An 18,530-nucleotide genomic window follows, 5' to 3' on the forward strand; every position below is an offset into this window, starting at 1 on the left:
AAGCGTTCAATACTTATTTCCACCATATATTTATTTTACCTGAATATTTTAACTTACAAATTAAATGTCAAAATGAATGTAAGACGAAATGTAAAGTTTGACTGACTGGATTTTGTATACAAAACATAGTGAAAACTGTCTAGTTTGTTAACTACCACAGTCACGAGTTGGGTCGTCATTAGTGACATAGTCTGTCATTTTTAAAAAGTGGGTCCCCAGAAAAAAAGTTTGAGAAACACTGGTCTAAGGTCACTCTCACTCTCCCTTGCTAAAAAGCTAAATGGTTTAGTCCACCTGCACGCTTCATAAGGTAGTCTATCTTTTGTTTATTTAGTTGAGCATCGCTAGTGGACCGCTAATTGTTGTGCTGCTGGTGCAATGTCTTTCTCCAAAAAAGCCAAGTAAGGTTACTAAAAACAAAGGCCAAAACAGGAAAAAGAGAGACATCAACATGAGGGGAAACAACTGCTAATAAACTTCTTTTCAAAGAAAGGTGAGCACAAACGTCAAAACACGAAATCCCATGGTGTTTGCTTGAATATCTCTGCAATCATTGGTGCTAAAACGAACTGAGACAACCCATTGGAATAGCGGAAAATACACTTTCATAGGTTAGGCTAATCTGATGCATCTCGTGATCCAGCTCCATCTCCATCACTTTCAGAAAGACTGCATGGCGTCAGCTTGATTCATGTTGTGTTGTAGGCTACATGCTGATCATTATCACTAGGCTAGTGGTTTAGGGCACGATTTTTTTTCTCTCCCTTTCTGTTTTCGTTAGTCTTAACTTTTTTTTTTACTCAAGTAACGGATGGGATTTTTGATGTAGCGAAGTACAATACTTCACTCAAAATGTAATCAAGTAAAATTTAAAATACCGATTTTATAAACTACTTAAAAAATACAAAATACACACAAAAACTACTCAATACAGTAACGTGAGTAAATGTATTTCGTTACTTTCCACCTCTGATTCTGAGACAGGTGATTTTAAGCGCCAATTTGAAGCACCTCTACTAGACAAAGCATATATTTTGAGCAAGCATAGGGTAGGCTAGGTAGCCTAGAAATCTAGACGCGCCCCTAGCGGCCGCAAATTACATTTGCTGCCAGGGCTAGTCTAGCAACTCTCCGTTGGCTTGTGAGCTCCAGAAATCGAAACTTAATCAGGCCAATGAAATCGTGTATAGAGTCGTTAGGTGGGCTTAACATAATGATTGATGGCAGAGTTCCAACGGTTTGGCTTGAATTCCCTGCTACTTGAAAACAAATAAGATGGATGTTGCTGCTGGCAAACAGTGTGACACGAGTTAAGCTTTTATTAAGTAGGCAAACGTTTGAACTAGCTAATAGCTCCGCTGGTGGGAAACGCATGAGACTCATAGCGCTGCCGCTGTCCTATTGCGTGCAGAGGGAATTTGAAAGACAACTGATTATCCCGCCCCTCGGACTGAGCACTGCGAACGGTGAGTGTCCAGACCCTACATTTTAATGTGGGTCTGGCTCGTCAGGCTATAGGCTAGGCCCATTCAACAGTGAACTGAGAACACAGAATATTTTACGATTTAAGAAGGCAATATGATCGATCCACCACAATCTAGTTAAGCTTACATGCATTCACTGCCCAACAACGTGATATTCCTGGGTTTCCAGGATTTCGGTTCAACATAAAAAAAACTAAAAAAATTAAATTAAACTTGCTGATTAATGGGTTCAAGGAACCAGCTGTGGAATATCCATCCTTGTCTCAGCTCAAATTTCACGTTAAGATCTTAAAAATAGTCAAGGATAGCCTACTCAGTTTTTCTCCCCAATTAGGCTACTCTTATCTTGCCTTATTTTTCCTCATTTCGAATGTTGCCTTTTAGGCTACTTATTTTATTTCACATTAAACATTACGCCTAGGCCTACAATCTTCTATTTCTTGAATTTCCCCTTGGGGATCAATAAAGTATCTAAGCTATCTATCTATCTATCTACAACTAGGCTCCATCCATCCATCCTAATATTATACATACATACATATACATAGCCTAAACACGCACGTTAAACATTATGATGCTCCGGACCTTTGCTTGAGGAAATTTTCCGTAACTGGACCTCGCTGAAGATTAATTGAATACCCCTGGTCTAGCCAGAGCCCGTCTAGACATTCTCTGGTCTAGCCCAACTCCAAGGAAGGGGCGTGATGTGACGTCACTGACAACGTTACTAAACGAAACCGGAAAAACTAGGAAGTCCGGAAAAAAAAACTGGAACCATTTCACTTCATTATGATTCTAGTTGAGTTATTTTAACCCTCCCTACTGACATCACACGCGTATTGACGTTCGTCTGAGAGAAATCAGAGAAGTTTGTTCAAAGAGGAAAATGTGAGAGGCGAGTGATCAAGTGACAGGGGCGACAGAGCAACAGTTCTCCAGCTGTGCAAAGCACTAGCCAGCTCCATTGAATCCGCGCGTGCTTGTGTTCTGGAGAACAGTGGTGGGAGACATCTTTAGGTAACTAATTAATTCTTCTTTACGGATGTAAATTTGTATGATATAAATTTGTATGAAAAGTCCAACATACCTGGGTGAACTAACAAAAACAACCCTGCGAAGTGTTTCTTTGCTTTTTGTTGTCTACTAATTACGTTGACTTGCTAGCTACTAGCTAACATTATTAAAGTGTGCACAAGTCATGTTCATGGGTGTTGTCGTTTCATCTCCATGGTATCCTCTTGCCAGCTAGCTAGCTAACTTTGCTTAGCGTGGCTAAGATATTGGTTTCAGTGTTTGTTCTCTAATGGACAGGTGTTTGAACAAACCTGATTTTAGTTACATTTGTCGCCCCTACATCCGAGTGGAATTTGCGATGTTTGTTATGTAGGATAGTAGAAGAGTTTTTATATAGTAACTTCTAAGAGTTATGTTAAGTGTTGTGCCGAAAGGTAACATCACCCTAACAAGCCAGAGTTAAACCAGACTTTATGGTAACTTAACGTTAACCTTATTAGACATTCTCTGACTAAACTTAAGTACTACATGTCTAACCCGTAAGCAGATAGCTGACAAACTGCTGCTAAGAAGCTAAGTATCTGAACTTGTTCTTAATTATGCATTAGGCCTACATCTTGATCATCATGTACAGGACCTTGCATTGTACGGTACTATAGCAGCAACATTTCCCGTTCTCTGTTTAACTGTTAGTTTACGACTACCTTGTTTTTCTGGTTATTTACCTAATTAGTAATTTTCAATGTACCAGGGTGTAGATATCCCAAAACGTTAACGTAAACGTCAAGTGCGTGTTGGTATGGTGTGTGTGTGTGTGTGTTGGTGGGTGGGGGGGGATTATTTGAACAGTGTGTCATGAAGGGGTGTGCACATTAGATTATTTAATGTGGGAAAATCTGTCTGATTTTCTTTTTTTTGTCTGGATTTAGGGTGCACAGTGAGTCTGCAGTTTTTCCACAATGAGACTGGCAGGTAGGTTACTTCCTAAGCATGGTGCTTTGGTTATTAGTGACTCCTTGAACAGCCTTTTTACATGTCATTGTCTTTCAGGGCCTTTACGTGTTGTGGTGGTTGTTTTTCTCGTGGGCATCACATGGCTCCTAACAAGTTCAGTGTTGGGGAGAGATGGTGGCTCTATTTTGCGACATTTTTTCAGTGGTAATGTTTTTCCTGTTTCTGCTTATTTTTTTATACGGCCATCTTGTTTTATGTTTATCAATGTATTGCATTTATATATTTATAACATGTGTTTATTATTTATTCATATGTATTTATGTATTATTCATAGGTGGTGGGGAAGAACCCACTCCAGGTATGTTGATAGCGTTCCTATGGCATGACTGGTAGAGCAACTAATTAAGTAATCTGTAATGTCAAGGACAAATACTGATGTGTCAAATGTCTACAAAGTTAATATATTTAATTTTGTATGCTGTGAAGAAAGTGATAGAATGGTGTTATTTCCTTCCTCTTTTGCCTTGCAGAGCCAAAACCACGCAAGTACAAGTGTGGCTTGTCTGCACCTTGCCCTGAGAAGCATATGGCTTTCCGTGTTGTCTCTGGGGCTGCTAATGTCATTGGTCCAAAAATCTGCTTGGAGGATAAAATGTAAGTTCATCTCTGTTTTGCTCTTTCCCCTTTTAATTCTTCTGCTGATCTTTCGGTTCCTTTAATTATTTGCCCTTTTCCGCTCTGCTAACGTAACCATCATTAAGCTGCACCTCTGAAGGAGAAGCTCTATGTATGTGTGGTTCTCTTCCATTTGTTTCCGTTTAGGCTACATTCCCCTCTCCTTGTTTCAGCTTACATACCTGCAAACTAGTCACTTGTTGGCGAAATTCGCGGTTTTGGATCAAAGTATGTCATTCACCTGAATTGTGTAGATCCAAAGAGTTTTTTTTCGGGGGTGGGGTGGTTGGGTCAATTTCCCATAGTCTGAAGTGAGATTATCATTAATTTCATGCTAGAGTCATAAAGAGAGAAAGGGCTTTTCTCAAAGTCAAGGATTCGTGCTTGGTAGAACGAGTCCTGCCGAGTCGAATCCTTCAAAGACGGGGTAAGGCTTCTTCTTAGCATACGGAAAAGACTAGTCAGTGTTTAGGAAGCTGCAGGTGCATTCTTAAAAATCATGTGCGCACAGGATTGCGGGTGTTCCAAGCACGCAGAGGTTACACGCTTTTCAGTTAGCATTATATTTTCCATGTGTCGCTGATGGTTAGACATGACGTTCTCAGGGAGTGCAGACCTTTCCAAGGCCAATTGTAGCTATTTGTAAAAACAAATCTGAAAGTGGACCTATAGCAAAATATTTTAAGCTGCTCAGTGATCGGTGTTTAATTAGTTTGTTTTCTTTGTAGCATATATATCATAATTCTTGATTATTAGCAAGACCTAGGCTTTAGTTGGATATGTAATCATTCCAGCCTCACTAGTCATGAAAGGAGCAGAAAGACATTGACATAACATAAGGAATTGATGTATTTCGCCACAAAACAAATATGAAATAATAATGTTGTGAAAAGAGTAATAATAGACCAGATAGAATAGAGATCAGAAAATGGACATCCACAGCCCCTTTCCATCAATACCAATTATTTTCATAGATCAGAATTAGGCTTTAAAACAGATTGTTAACATTTATGTTGTTTGGTCTGTTTTTGGCTGCATACATGAAGGCCAACGTGAGCCATTTTCAGGTTTTGAGGTAGGACTCAAGACATTTTTTCAAGGTTGGCAGGTCTGAAAATGTCTTCTCCATCATCAAGTTATTCAGTTAGGCTAAACATAGCCTTAACTCCAAACAGCTGGTAGGCCTACTGTTGTCAAATGTCAAATGAAGCCATACTTAAATTCTGCACGTTTATTATAACATAATATAATAATTTCTTCTCAGAGTACAGCAGAATGCTTCATTTACATGTTAAAATCTAAAAAAAATCTTCTGGGTTGGAGGGAAGCCTCCAAACCCCACTACAAATGCGTCACCTTTTTCAGCCCTTCTGAGTTTGCAGGTATGAGCTCAGTTTAGCACCCACTAGTGGTTAGTGCTTGTCAGCCTTGGCTCTGTCCTCTCCCTAGCAGGGAATGATGGGCGATTGGTCTCACTACCTCACTCACTGGTGGCACTCTCCCTTTGTTTTAGCCTCATGAGCAGTGTCAGGAACAATGTTGGACGAGGACTGAATATCGCTTTAGTAAATGGTAACTATTCCAGAGCATTATTCACAGATGCCAATGCCACTGGCCACACATGTTATTTCCAACTATGTGATATAGTGAATGAAGCTTGTTTTGTCCAGATTTCTCCAGTTAAACCAGGGCAAATGTGTTGTGTTGTTTTTCAGGAGTAACAGGAGAGCTCCTAGAAGTCAAATCTTTCGATATGTGGGCTGGGGGTAAGATTATTGATTTTCATTGTAGTCAGAATTGGAAAAACCCCTCACCATGGTGTCTTTTGAATGCAGAAAGAAAGCAATGCACAACAAAGTCCAATATGTTTTTTGTCTTGAACATATACAGTATACAACAATATTGTGTACACCTCTATGCAGTATTGCTCAAATTGTTAAAAAATATTTCTAAGCTGACACACAGAGTATATCCACTTGTAAAGCCAAATACTTTTGGTTGTAGTACAAGTGAACATGCTATGCACAAGTACAAGTGAACATGGCTATGATCACTGACACACAAATTAAGAAAGCTTGTGATCACTGAAACAAAATTGACTAGACTTGTGATTTCCAGTTAGCCTAATCGCATTAACATGGTTATAAATTGATTCATGCCAAATTGACTAAAAAAAATTGCATTTTTATGCAAATTTGCTTTTATTTGCATTAGAAGTTTTCAAAGGACCCAAGGATTTGCATAAATGTTAATGAGACAATATTCTTTGGTCAGATGAATCAAGGATACATTTGCATGGCTCAGGTGACTTAGCATGTTTTGCCAGGCCAGAACTACCACAGTGAACGCATAGTCCTAACAGTGAAGCACAGGAGTGAGAGTGTGACGACATGGGTCCAAAGGGTATGGGGGAAGTGACATTAGTAGACGGTATGGAATGCCTTTGGAATGTGGATATACAGTACTAAATACCGGTTAACAAGGTGACTCCCAGTCTGCAGACAACTGGTTGATATTTCAGCATTACAACAACCCAAAGCACACTGCCTAAATCATCCATGAAGAAAAAAGTTAAAACTAAAGTCATGGCCAAGTATGTTACCTGACTGTCATCAAAAATAAAGGTGGACATACATATTTCCTGTGTGGATGGTCAAACTTCTATTACTGTTGGATTGAAATCCAGCTACTCTGTAGTGATCCATCAATCAGATCATCACAGGGGTGAAGTGGTAAAAAAAAGGTGGGTAAACTATAAATTCTGTGATCAGGTGGACCATGACGCGGTCACCGGTAAGGCGGACCACAGTATACCGGTGTGTATCCTGACCACACCACTATAGGCTACCATTTGATGGTGCCAAGGATATCACTGGGTGTTTTCTCATAGGCCATAGCCTGAAGATTCCAGACCCTGGTAATCTAGAAAGATTAAGGATCTGGCCACGAATAATGTAATGGCCTAACTTGAGGGGCGGCACCAAGCGTGCATTTGAAAATCTCACTGCACGCAATTGGATAACAAAATACGACATAACGTGGAACTATACTCTCATTCAGGCGTAATAATCCAGTCACTAACCGATTCGTCTGCTGCAGCTCAACCTACAGTAGAGTTTAGATTCTTTGCCCGAGTCCGAGCCCGAACTTGACCTGACCCGACCCGCGGGCCAGGTCGGGCCGATATTTCCAGCCACTATCCTCGGGCCGGGCCGGGTCCTTGATCAAGCTTTTTTTTTTTTTTTATCATTAGCCTACTTGGGTGGGGAGTTAAAGCTATGCCATAGTCAGACTCAGAAATATTATATATTTATCAAAGTAGGCCTAAGTAACAAGTGTATACAAAGTTATATAAGTTAGGCTCAGAGTTATAAAATGTCATTTGTAATGTCATCTGCGCAACACGTGTCATGCGCAGCTTCTCCACTCGCACGCATCACACTGGGCCTGATGTGCTGCTGTATTGTGTAGCTTAAGTGCAACGTGAAGCTTGAAGATGTAAAGAAAAACAAATGAAAACAGGAGAAATAACTTCGAGCAAGTTTGGAGAAGTCGGTGGTATGCATTTGTCAGGTATGCTTTGTTGCGTGCATTAAGTGCACACAATGTTCACCTATGACAGCAAAAAGACTTTAAGATGAACATGAAGCAGGCTTGCCATGGCAGAAATAATGATAGCCAGCCTTCAATGTCCTCTTTTGTCACTTCTCCAAGCATAGGGCCTACACCTGAGAGCGTAGTTAGCATGTTAACATTGTTAGCATGTTAGTTAGCATAGTTAGCATAACTACTAAAAATGATTAGCTAGGTTAGCTAGATCACATGGTTAGCATAGTTAGCATGTTAGCATTGCTAGCATAGTTAGCATGTTTAGCAAAACTGCTAGAAAATTTTAGCTAAGTTAGCTAAGTAGCATGGTTAGCATAGTTAGCATTGCTAGCACTGATATAAAACATTAGCTAAGTAGCATGGCTAGCACAGTTGTTACAGCACAGGAATGATTCAAAGGTATGAATGGTTGACAATATGATTCACAGGTATACATGTTCCATATAGTTAGTGAGTATAGTCCTCACACAACAATATAGTTCTCAGTGTAGATCTCAGATCAGTCTCAGTATGGTTAAATGGTATGTGCACAGATATGGTTACATGTTACAGAGGTGTCGTTCTCGTTTTCCGGATGCCCATGCGCTGGCAAACCTCAGCAAACACCTCTGCCTCGAAATTCCGCCCTTGGTCGCTGTGGAGCTCTTCCGGTGCCCCGAACCGGCAGAACATCTCAGTGACCAGTCTGTCCGCTGTCGTCTGGGCGCTCTGATCTGGCACTGCATACGCCTCCGGCCACTTAGTGAAATAGTCCATGGCTACGAGCACGTAGCGATTTCCCCGCTCTATGACTGGCAGTGGGCCCATGATATCGACGGCTACCTGCTCCATGGGAGCCCCGACTGCGTATTGCTGCAGCGGAGCGTGCGAGCATCGCGTGGGGCCCTTCTTCGCTGTGCAGGCGTCACAGCAGTTGAGTCTCTCGCTGGCGTGCTGCTGCTGGCGAGCGTTGGCCCCCTCACTGGCATGCTGTTGGCGAGCGTTGACAACAGCGACTCTCTCTCTCTCTCTGCCAGCGGTGATGCAGCCTGTAGCCGACGAGCGGGCTCCGGTTGAGCCGCGGCCAGGCTCCTCTCCTCCCTCCGGTGGCAGTGCTGGCACTGGTCTGCTGCACACGGACGCCTGGACAGGGCGTCCGCGTTGCCGTGAAGGCGACCCGCCCGGTGTCGAATCTCCATGTCGTAGTCCTGGAGCGCCTCCAGCCAGCGAGCCAGCTGGCCCTCTGGTTCTTTGAAGTTCAGCAGCCAGGTGAGCGATGCATGGTCCGTTCTCAGCAGGAACCGTTTGCCGTAGAGGTAGGTTTGAAAATGGCGCACTGTCATCTCTGCGGGTCACGCAGTAGTTCTTCTCCGCTCGGTCCAGTGAGCGGCTGAAGTATGCAACCACCTGCTCGCCCTGCTCGCCTGCTTGAGAGAGGACGCCGCCGACGCCCACGTCGCTGTCAGGATGAACGGCAGTTGAGGGTCACATAGCGCCCTCCGCAGCCGCCGGAATGCCGCGTCGCACTCTCGCGTCCACTCGAAGAGCTGGCCTTTGTGCGTCAAACGATGCAGCGGGCTGGCGACTGTAGCAAAGTCCCGGATGAAACGCCGGTAATATGACGCCAGGCCCAGGAAGCTCCGCAGCTCAGCACCATCGCGCGGAACAGGCCAACGTCTCACCGTCTCCACCTTAGCTGGGTCGGGGGCCACTCCGGCAGCCCCCACGACATGGCCCAGGAATCCGGTTTGGGACACGCTCCATCAGCCGCTCAAAGTTCGCTGGCCCGTTGCATAGACCGAACGGAAGTACCCGGAACTGCCACAGCCCTTGCCCGATGGTAAACGCTGTCTTCGGCCGAGCTTCCGGGGCTAGCTCAATCTGCCAGTAGCCACTGCGTAAGTCCAGCGAGCTAAACCAGCAGGAACCGGCAATGCTGTCCAGCGCATCGTCAATGCGGGGGAGCGGGTAGGAGTCTTTCCGGGTTACCTGGTTGCGGCGCCTGTAGTCAACACAGAACCGCCACGAGCCGTCCTTCTTCCGGACGAGTACAGCCGGCGCAGCCCAGGGACTACTGCTTGGCTCTATCACTCCTGCCGCGGCCATTTCCTTGATCTTTTCTTCAGCTGCTTGTCGTTTGGCGAACGGTAAGCGATGAGGCTGAAGTCAGATGGGCCGAGCATTTCCGGTGTCGATATCGTGTTGGACCAGGCTCGTTCGGGTGCAGTCCTCATCTCTTGCAGCGAAGATGTCGTTGTACGCTGCTAGTAGTCTCCGCACCTGGCTACCCTGTGCTTCACTCAGCCCCTCACAGCTACGAGTGCAGAGTTCATTTACGGCTTGCCTTGTCTCTAAAGAGGGCCGCGCTCTCTGAGCGGAGAGTGGTGTTTGCTCAACCCGCTCTCTTGGCTCCTCCCTGGTGAGTGTGAGCTGAGCAGTGGCGCCCTCAGCGAGCGGACCTGGAAGAGACCTGTTGTTTTCGCGGGCTTGAGTTTCGCGGGCTTGTGTGGGGAGGGGCGGAGACTCAGCAAGCGGACCTGGATGAGACCTGTTGTTTTCGCGGGCTTGAGTTTCGCGGGCTTGTGTGGGGAGGGGCGGAGTCTGGTATGACGAGTACTCTTTGCGAGTTCGCTTCCTGCGGACTTGTGTGGAGCGAGTTGGAGAGTTCTTCGTCGCGCCAGCTCTCCGCACTTCATGCTCTGTTTTCCCCGCCGTGTGCAACACTACGCTGCTCGTCCCCAAGTGTAGTGTGAACCGGGAAATGTCCACCACAGCCCCCCATTTCTCTAGCACGTCCAGGCCGAGAATGCAATCATCCTGAATGCTAGCCAACCAAAGCCGTCGGCTCGCCGTCTCACCGTTGATGCACACGCACACCACTTTTTGTCCATACAGTTCCGCTCGCTCTCCGGTAACTGTTGTGATGTGCGTTTTTGTCTTTTCCCAGCCTCTGGGTCTGGCTACCAGCGTGCCGGGTAAGAGACCGGGGCGCACAAGCGAGATGGTGGAGCCAGTATCGGTCAAGGCACGACACCGAGTCCCATCTAGTGTGCAGTCCACATACAGTCCTCTGGTTTGGCCGAGCCGGCCCAGCCGTATGCAGTCCATAGCCCCTCCCGCCGTGCCACCTTCTTCTAGTAACTGGGGCGCGAGCGTGAGGGGTGCTGGGGCTGGGCAGTACCACGCGATGTGTCCCGGCTCGCCACACCGGTGGCATCTGTCTCCGCTGGCCGGTCTCTTCCACTCGCGTGGGCGGCGTTGTGGTGGCTGTGCCGTGGTCTGCCGCGTCACCTCCAGTTCCTCCCCGTCTTCCTCCATCGATGTCTGGCGTACGCAATGCCTCGACTCTGTTGTGCGGAAGATGTTTTCCACCCGTTCGGCTTCCGCGAGCGCCACGGACAGCAAGCTGGGGGCGCTCAGGCGAAGGTGTTCTTTTAGCCGCTCTGGGTGGATGCCTCGCACGAACGCTTCCAGTGCCATCTCTTCATGTAGACCTTGGCTGTACGTTGGGTAGCCCCGCCGGGCATACAGCTGCAGGTCAGCTGTGAACTTGCCCAGTCTCTCGTCCGTGTGTCGCCGTCTGGAAGCGAGTTGTTCTCTGGCATCGCTGAAGATTCTCTGGCCAAATCGTCGTTGCAGAGCTGCTTCGATTGCGGTCCAGCTTACTTGCTCCGCCGGTGGCAGGTCTTCTAATACTTGTAGCGCTTCCCCCTCCAGAGCCAACGCCACCTGTACGCCCGTTCTGTCCGCCGACCAGCCATTCAGCTCGGCTGCCAGCCGGACCTGTACCAGGTATGTCGCCAGCGGCCTTTCGCCATTGTAGTGGGGCAACTTTACTCTGGGGCGCCCTTCTACCGCCGCCGTCGCACCGGGGACCGGCCGGTTTCCATCGCTCCCGTGTGGAGCGGGTTCAAGTGGCGGGATGCTGCCATCAGCCCGGTTCGTTCCCTCCTGTGGCCGGGGGCGGGTCTCTTCGTCACGGTCACGCTGCAGGCTGGCTCCGTCTGCTGGGCCCAGCAGGTGGCCATGGGCGAGCGCGCTGTTGAAGAGCCGTCTTGGCAGGAAACTCATCATCGCCAGTGCATCAGTTGCAGCTTTCTCCTCCCGTCCAGTAGGGGTCGTCATCCCACTTCTGACACCAATGTAACAAACTGCAAAGTTGTCTTTGAATGGTCTTTATTGGTTACGCACCAAAACACACGAACGTCATCACACAGGCAACACAAGGGAGGTCAGTTAAACAAGCACGATACACAAACAGGGTAGTCACATACAATACACAGGGTAAACACATGAGGTACAACATAAAGAAAGACTATACCAGCTAACACATACATGACAAGGTATGTGTTAAAACATAGAACAAATCTCCGTTACAAGACCTTTGTAGGAGTGGTTGAATGACGTCGAACGGTTCAGTGGTTTTAGAGCCTTTGAACGTCAGATTTGGTCGGAAGAAGAATAATAATATTAAGAAGAACAGCGATAATAGTCCATTGCATTTACATGCAATGCAATAAGAAGAATACTTCGGATAACAGAACATGCACTGTAATTAGGCTACGAAACAAACAAGTAGCCTACAAAAACAAAAAAATTAGTCACAGTAAATATGAACCAGCTGTATGTTGGATTAAACACAAAAAGGCACATTTGGACAAATATCGGCAAAACCGATATGAGTTGGCCAAATGATGTGCACCGATAAGCTTAAAAATGGCAAAAAATGCCCTAAAAAGGACGTAAGCTTAATTTAGAATTGTTTAAGAACGGTATTTAAAGGTGGATAAATGATTTTAAGAATTTAGAAGTGGATAAACGCAATTTAGAGGTGCGTAAATGCTATTTCCGCAATTCAGGAGGTGCGTAAAGTATACAGTGTTAACGTGCGTTTAGCCTCCAATACATCCCCGGATCATCAGCAGTGTGTGTCTTTTAACTGTTTTGGTCAAGACATTAGGCAAGTATGCAAGAATTCTAGAGATTTATTTAAGCTCTGTATCCTATCACACTTGAAATGTATTGAATTATTGAGTATCTATAAGCTGGTAGGTAACTTTCTGCCTTCCCCTCTCAGATGTCTCAGAATTGTTGAAGTTTCTCAGGCCACTTCACGAAGGAACACTTGTGTTTGTGGCCTCCTTTGATGATCCATCAACAAAGTAAGTGCCAGATTTAAATGTCAGCCTAATCCATGTTTTGTCCAAATCAAACCAAAATATAACTTGGACTAGGGTTAGGCCATAACATATTGAAGTACTTCTTAACCTCATACACCTATAAATGGAGATATACAATGGATATATGCCCAGAAGTATTTGGACACCTGACCATCAAATCTAAGTGAGTTTATTGTTCATTTCTCTCCAAAGCTGTGGGCATTGATATGGCCTTGCCCCCCTTCTCACCCCCTATGATAGCCTCAGCTCCTCTAGGAAGGCATCCCACAAGATTTGTGTGTCTGGGAATTTGTGCCCATGCAGCCGAAATAGCATCTGAACTGTCATGCAACTGATGTTGGGATGTGAGCCTGGCTTGCAGTCGGCATTCTAATACATCCCAAAGTTGCCCTGACTTCAGTGGTGTTGAAGTCAGGGCTCCACACCAGACTCGCCAAATCATGTCTTTGTGGAAATGGCTTTGTGCACAGAGGGGCAGTCCTGGTGGAGCCGGAAGTGGGGTTCCCCGAAGAGTTGGAAGCATACAATTAATATCACCCTTATACAATTGTCTGAAATGTCTTTGTGTGCTGTAGGATTAATATCACCCTTCACTGGAACAAAAGGGCCAAGCCCAAATGCTGAGCAACGGTCCCTGACCGTTTTTCCTACTTCACCATACTTTACAGTAGGCACAGTGCTCTCTAGTAGGTAGCACTGTCCTAGCATCCTCTAAGCCCAGATTCATCCATCAGACCTAGATCAGACAGACCTAGACAGTTTGGAACTCTGTAGTGGGCAATCCAACACAAGATATTTTTTTTTTTTAATATGCTATGAGCGTCATTTATCTATTTATAGATGTGTCTGAAACACTTGAACTCTGTACTTAATATTAAGTACTTAGTACTTTTGGCAGTTTAGTTTATATCCTTATACAGCGGGGAAAATAAATTTTGAACACGTCAACATTTTTTTCAGTAAGTATACTTCCAGTGAGGCTATTTGCATGAAATTTTCACCAGACATTAGTATTAACTTAGGTAATCCACACATATAAAAAATCCAAACATTAATGTTCATAAGTAGAGTTATGAGTAAAAAAGTGGAATGCCACAGGAAAAAAGTATTGAACACGCCTACTGAAATTTCTTAAATACTTTGTAGAAAACCCTTTATTTGTAATGAGAGCTTCAAGGCATTTCCTCTATGACAAAGCTAATCAGTCGCAGTATTCAGGTGTGATTTTGGCCCATTCTTTTAGACAGATAGTCTTTTAATATTGAAGATTCCAGGGGTCCCTCTTGTAAATCCTGATCTTTAGGTAACTTCCAAAACTGTCAGGGCCTGAATTTCCTTTCTCTGAAACCAATTGAGAGTTTCCTTTGTTAAATGCTTTGGATCATTGTCCTGCTGGAAGGTCTAGCCATGTCTCATCCTCATTGTTCTGGTGGATGGCAAGATTCTCCCAGAAAAAATGGCTCCATTCATCATTTCTTCAGCTGTATGAAGTCTGCCAGTACCATGAGATGAAAAACAGCCCCACACCGTGATGCCTCCACCTCCAAACTTCACTGTTGGTATGGTATTTTTAGGGTGATGCACAGTGCCATTTCTCCTCCAAATATGGTGTGTAGTATGACATCCAAAGAGTTAAATTTTGCTCTCACCTGACCAGAATACATTCTCTTAGTATTTCATAGGCTTGTCCAAATGTTGTGTAGCAAACATTCAATGAGCTTCGACATGTTTTTCTTCAGTAATAGAGTCATGTGGGGTGAGCGTGCATAGAGGCCATGGCGGTGGAGTGCATTACCTATGATTTTCTCTGTAACAATTGAACCTGCTGCCTCCAAGTCTTTCTGGAGTGGTCCTTGGCTCTTAGGCTACACTTCTGACTATCCTTCTGACTTCCTGGTCAGAAATCTTGTGAGGAGATCCTGTGCATAGCCGATTGATGATGCAGTGATGTTCCTTCCACTTGCAGATAATGGCTCCAATACTGCTTACTGGATGATTCTGAAGTTTTGAAATGCATCTGTAACCAGTTCCATTGATATGTTTTGCAACAATAATGTTGCAAAGGTCTTGGAAGAGCTCTTTGCTTTTACCCATCATGACATGTTTCTTGTGTGACAACTTAGTAACGAAAAACCTTTTTATAGCTCATCAATATGTACTAACCCAGCTTACATTAATTTGCACAGATAGGAGGGATAATTACTCTCCAACTATGTATCGTAACTCCCCCTATTTCCACCGGTCCCGTATTGCCACCGTCTTGCGTGTATGTGTCACTTAATATCCATTTCTATACAAAACAAGACAGCGGACTCCTATAGAAACGCAACCACGCACAACATAGGTGTATCTAAATTAGCTATGTACCAAAAATGACATTTTACCGTGACTCGAGGAGCTGTAAACAGTGTTGTAAGGCTGCGTGTACACAACCGCTTGGAGCTCCAGTGGAATTTTAATTTCACGACGAGAATTCTCGGTCTAACCGTCCATGTGCCGTTGAAACGGTGTAAATAGGCGACCCATCAGGCCAGCACTATAACTCCGAGCGTGGTAAACAAAATCGGATATTTCAGGCAGTAAATGCTCCCGTTAAGAACCAAACCAGATTTTGTTCAAATCTACACAACTATGGCTACTGAAAAATGTAAGGTTCATTTAGTAAATGTTATTTTGAAGTGTTAAAAAACATCGTTGTTTTAGAATTTCTGAACAAAAGTGGTGATAATTGGGGGTGTTACGATATAGATTCCAGCTTGTTCCTTGCCATTCCTTGCATTTTTGTACTGTTTTTTCTTAGTGTGTTCAATACTTTTTCCCTGTGCCATTCCACTTTTTTACTCATAACTCTACTAGGGACATTAATGTTTGGATTTTTTTATATGTCTGGATTACCTAAGTTAATACTAATGTCTGAAAAGAAAATTTTAAAAACTTTAAAAAAAAGAAAATGTTATGCGAATAGCCTCTCTGGAAGTATACTTACTGAAAAAAATGTTGACGTGTTCAATACTTATACTACATATAGATATACAGACTTTTGACAACTAAAAGCCAGTATAAGTGAAAAAATTGCAGTATGCTTGCACATCCTGATATTCACATGCTAACAAGTCCAAGTAGATGAATAGGAACGGTTATTGTTTTTAGCTGTGTTTTGTCTGTCTTCATTCCCTTATGTCATTGGATGCTTGCTTATTTCATTGATATTTTTGTGAATCAGGTTAAATGATGAGGCACGCCATCTCTTTGAGGAGCTGGGCAGTGTGGCAGCGAAGGAGTTGGCTTTCAGAGACAGCTGGGTATTTGTGGGGGCCAAAGGCATAGAAAATAAAAGTCCTTTTGAGCAGGTGAGCCAAAACCTATCTGACCTGAAGTGCTTATTTGAATGATTAACTCAAGAAATGTGTTCTTTACTGCCCCATGTGTGATGTTCATTTATATTTAACAGCTTAACTCTTCGAGTGCAAGTATTGACCTCTTGCCATTTTTTTCCATTACCACCCATTTAAAAGTGTATCCATGCAGAGCTGAGCTGAGCTAGACTCAACATGGACACTGTGAGCAGGACCAAACCATGTGAAATAAACAGGCATTTCCTTTGTCTCTTTTCATTTATGTCTTCTGTGTTTCAGCGCATGAAAAACAGCAAAAGCAGTAATAAATACGAGGGCTGGCCTGAGTCCTTGGAGATGGACGGCTGCATTCCTATGCGCGCCCCTCTGGAGAACTAAGCCCCGGACACTGCCAAGAGCAGAGTGGGACATGCTGGACCACAAGGACACTGCCTGTACGCTGTGCTGCAAAGTAAGCCAGACTTCAGGAATAAGATCAGGTGCACGGAGTGCACCACGTTTCACGATTCAAAGCTGCCGTGGCCTCTAGCTACTTTTAGGCTGATGAAAAATAGCTTAATTTGAACATGAGGCTTAAGAGTAAGGTGTTGGTCTCTTTTTTGATGACGCACTTAGAGAATTATTACAGATGTCAGAGATGCTAGTATAATATTGCTTCTGGAACTACCGTTGTCAGACCAAAAGGGGATTTCTCTCTTTTGAACCAGCTGGAGAGGGTGTCATAGTAATGGGGTTGATGGCACAAGGAAATGGATTTTAAAATACCTATGATCATGCAATAATATGAGTAATTGTTATTTTTTTCTATGCTATTGATCTCAAAGGTAGTTCTTTGTGATGACTGCCTAAAGAGAGAAGTAAAAGTAATATATTACCAAACAACCTTTACAAATCCTCAATGGATTATGTACTAAATGAATATTGCAATCAGTTGCTCCAATTACATCAAGATTGGATGAAGTATCTGATTCCATTTTCCTTATTGCTGAATAATGTGTGTTAGGCCTTTGTTTATTTATGTGTAATGTGTCTGCTTCCTAATGTGTCAGTGGTGTCTGCAACTATTGCTACATATTTGGCTCCAGGCAAGTCTGGACACTGGTACTGTCACTCCAGTTTTGTTTTGAGAGACCTGTTTGTTTTCATTCCCAATACTTTTGAATTTGTTTGCCATATCATTAAGATAAAGTGTGATGTTTTGTGTCATGTTTAGTCTTTTGTTGAAATATGTCATTGACTTTTGTATTTTGTGGAGCTTAGTTTATCAGGCAAGACTGAATACAATAGACTAATGCTGATTATATTTAACATATTTGATTTAACATGTCAGCATTCCAGATGAATGTGTGATTCTGTGTCTGTGTATATTTTTACACTGCTTTGACAATAAAAGCTGGTAATATTGAGCAGTTTAGCATGCCTGGCTGTCAACCGCATGTGTAAATTGTAAAATGTGCAAAAATGATATAGTGGTAATTTTTGATGAAATGTTTGAATGAACTATTAGCTGTAGGCCTATGTTAAGATCTGATCAGTGCTACAATCTGTAGGGGCTCAGAAGAGCGGTCTGTACGTTCAACTGTAACTGGGTTAAACAAAAATAACTTGAAGTATCAAGAAGAGTGTAGAAGCCACCTGCCAGTGAGGGGGTTGGTGTGAACAAGCACCATGGACAGCGGCGGTAGCATTTCATATCCGCTAGGCGGCGACAAGTAATTATGTAAATAATACAAAACATACTAGGCTGTAGTAGCTGTTAAGTGTTGCTGTTATGTAGACCTTTCAATTCGCATTTCATATTTTTCCAATAAGTAAGTTTAATATTGGCGTATGAAGCGGATCAAAATGAAATAGACATAGGACCTAGTAGGCCTAAGATCAGGCCACAAAATGTTGGTGAATAGACATTTTGCACCGTATGCTTGGGAGTCCCAATTGGGAAATCAGCAACAATAATGTTCAAAACGAATAGTGTAGTTTGTTCGAAGTGTTTTCTAGATGTGAAGACCAGCCAAGCCTTTCAATTGAGATAGGTCGCCTAATTCTCAAATGGAATAATAATAATAATTTGAAGGAAAAAAAAACACCAACATAAATCCCAGAGTCAACGTGAATGCATCCTGCCTAGCAAATAAAAATAGGCTCGGGTGCGCGACTTGCTGGGGTCGAGAGCGGCGGTAGCGCGCACTAGACTGAGCACGCAAACGACGATCTATTGCAGAGAGAAACGAAGAGGACAGCAAGTGCACCCAGCAAAATCATTGCTTCCTCGTATACAG

General features: G+C 43.9%; 2 protein-coding genes across 3 annotated transcripts; both read left to right on the forward strand.

Annotated features, from left to right (window-relative positions):
* The first annotated feature begins 2,194 nt into the window (after nucleotides 1-2,194).
* fam3a (FAM3 metabolism regulating signaling molecule A) lies at nucleotides 2,195-17,657 on the forward strand. 2 transcript variants are annotated; one of them, XM_042098491.1, is made up of 10 exons: nucleotides 2,195-2,501; nucleotides 3,428-3,470; nucleotides 3,549-3,653; nucleotides 3,787-3,810; nucleotides 3,983-4,106; nucleotides 5,641-5,699; nucleotides 5,843-5,893; nucleotides 12,793-12,877; nucleotides 16,119-16,245; nucleotides 16,531-17,657. In XM_042098491.1, exons 2-10 carry the CDS (start codon nucleotides 3,458-3,460, stop codon nucleotides 16,627-16,629), a joined length of 687 nt encoding a protein of 228 aa, XP_041954425.1. In that variant the 5' UTR covers nucleotides 2,195-2,501; nucleotides 3,428-3,457; the 3' UTR covers nucleotides 16,630-17,657. The 2 variants fall into 2 exon arrangements, with proteins under 2 accessions (XP_041954425.1, XP_041954424.1); XM_042098490.1 differs by having other exon boundaries at nucleotides 2,197-2,501; nucleotides 3,549-3,656.
* On the forward strand, nucleotides 8,376-12,127 carry LOC121713674. The gene is made up of 4 exons (XM_042098489.1): nucleotides 8,376-8,386; nucleotides 9,199-11,040; nucleotides 11,118-11,121; nucleotides 11,596-12,127. The coding sequence occupies exons 2-4, from the start codon at nucleotides 10,537-10,539 to the stop codon at nucleotides 11,979-11,981; spliced, it is 894 nt and encodes a 297-aa protein (XP_041954423.1). The 5' UTR covers nucleotides 8,376-8,386; nucleotides 9,199-10,536; the 3' UTR covers nucleotides 11,982-12,127.
* Nucleotides 17,658-18,530: the final 873 nt, after the last annotated feature.

This window comes from Alosa sapidissima, chromosome 7, assembly GCF_018492685.1.
Source record: "Alosa sapidissima isolate fAloSap1 chromosome 7, fAloSap1.pri, whole genome shotgun sequence".
NCBI classification, from domain to species: Eukaryota; Metazoa; Chordata; class Actinopteri; order Clupeiformes; family Clupeidae; genus Alosa; species Alosa sapidissima.

Excerpts from the sequence above, each read along its gene's own strand:
- LOC121713674 (XM_042098489.1), top strand. The coding sequence starts at position 10,537 with ATGCTAGCCAACCAAAGCCGTCGGCTCGCCGTCTCACCGTTGATGCAC.
- fam3a (XM_042098490.1), top strand. Across the intron at positions 4,107-5,640 it reads ATCTGCTTGGAGGATAAAAT|CCTCATGAGCAGTGTCAGGA; the intron begins GTAAGTTCATCT and ends CCTTTGTTTTAG. Across the intron at positions 5,894-12,792 it reads TTTCGATATGTGGGCTGGGG|ATGTCTCAGAATTGTTGAAG; the intron begins GTAAGATTATTG and ends TTCCCCTCTCAG.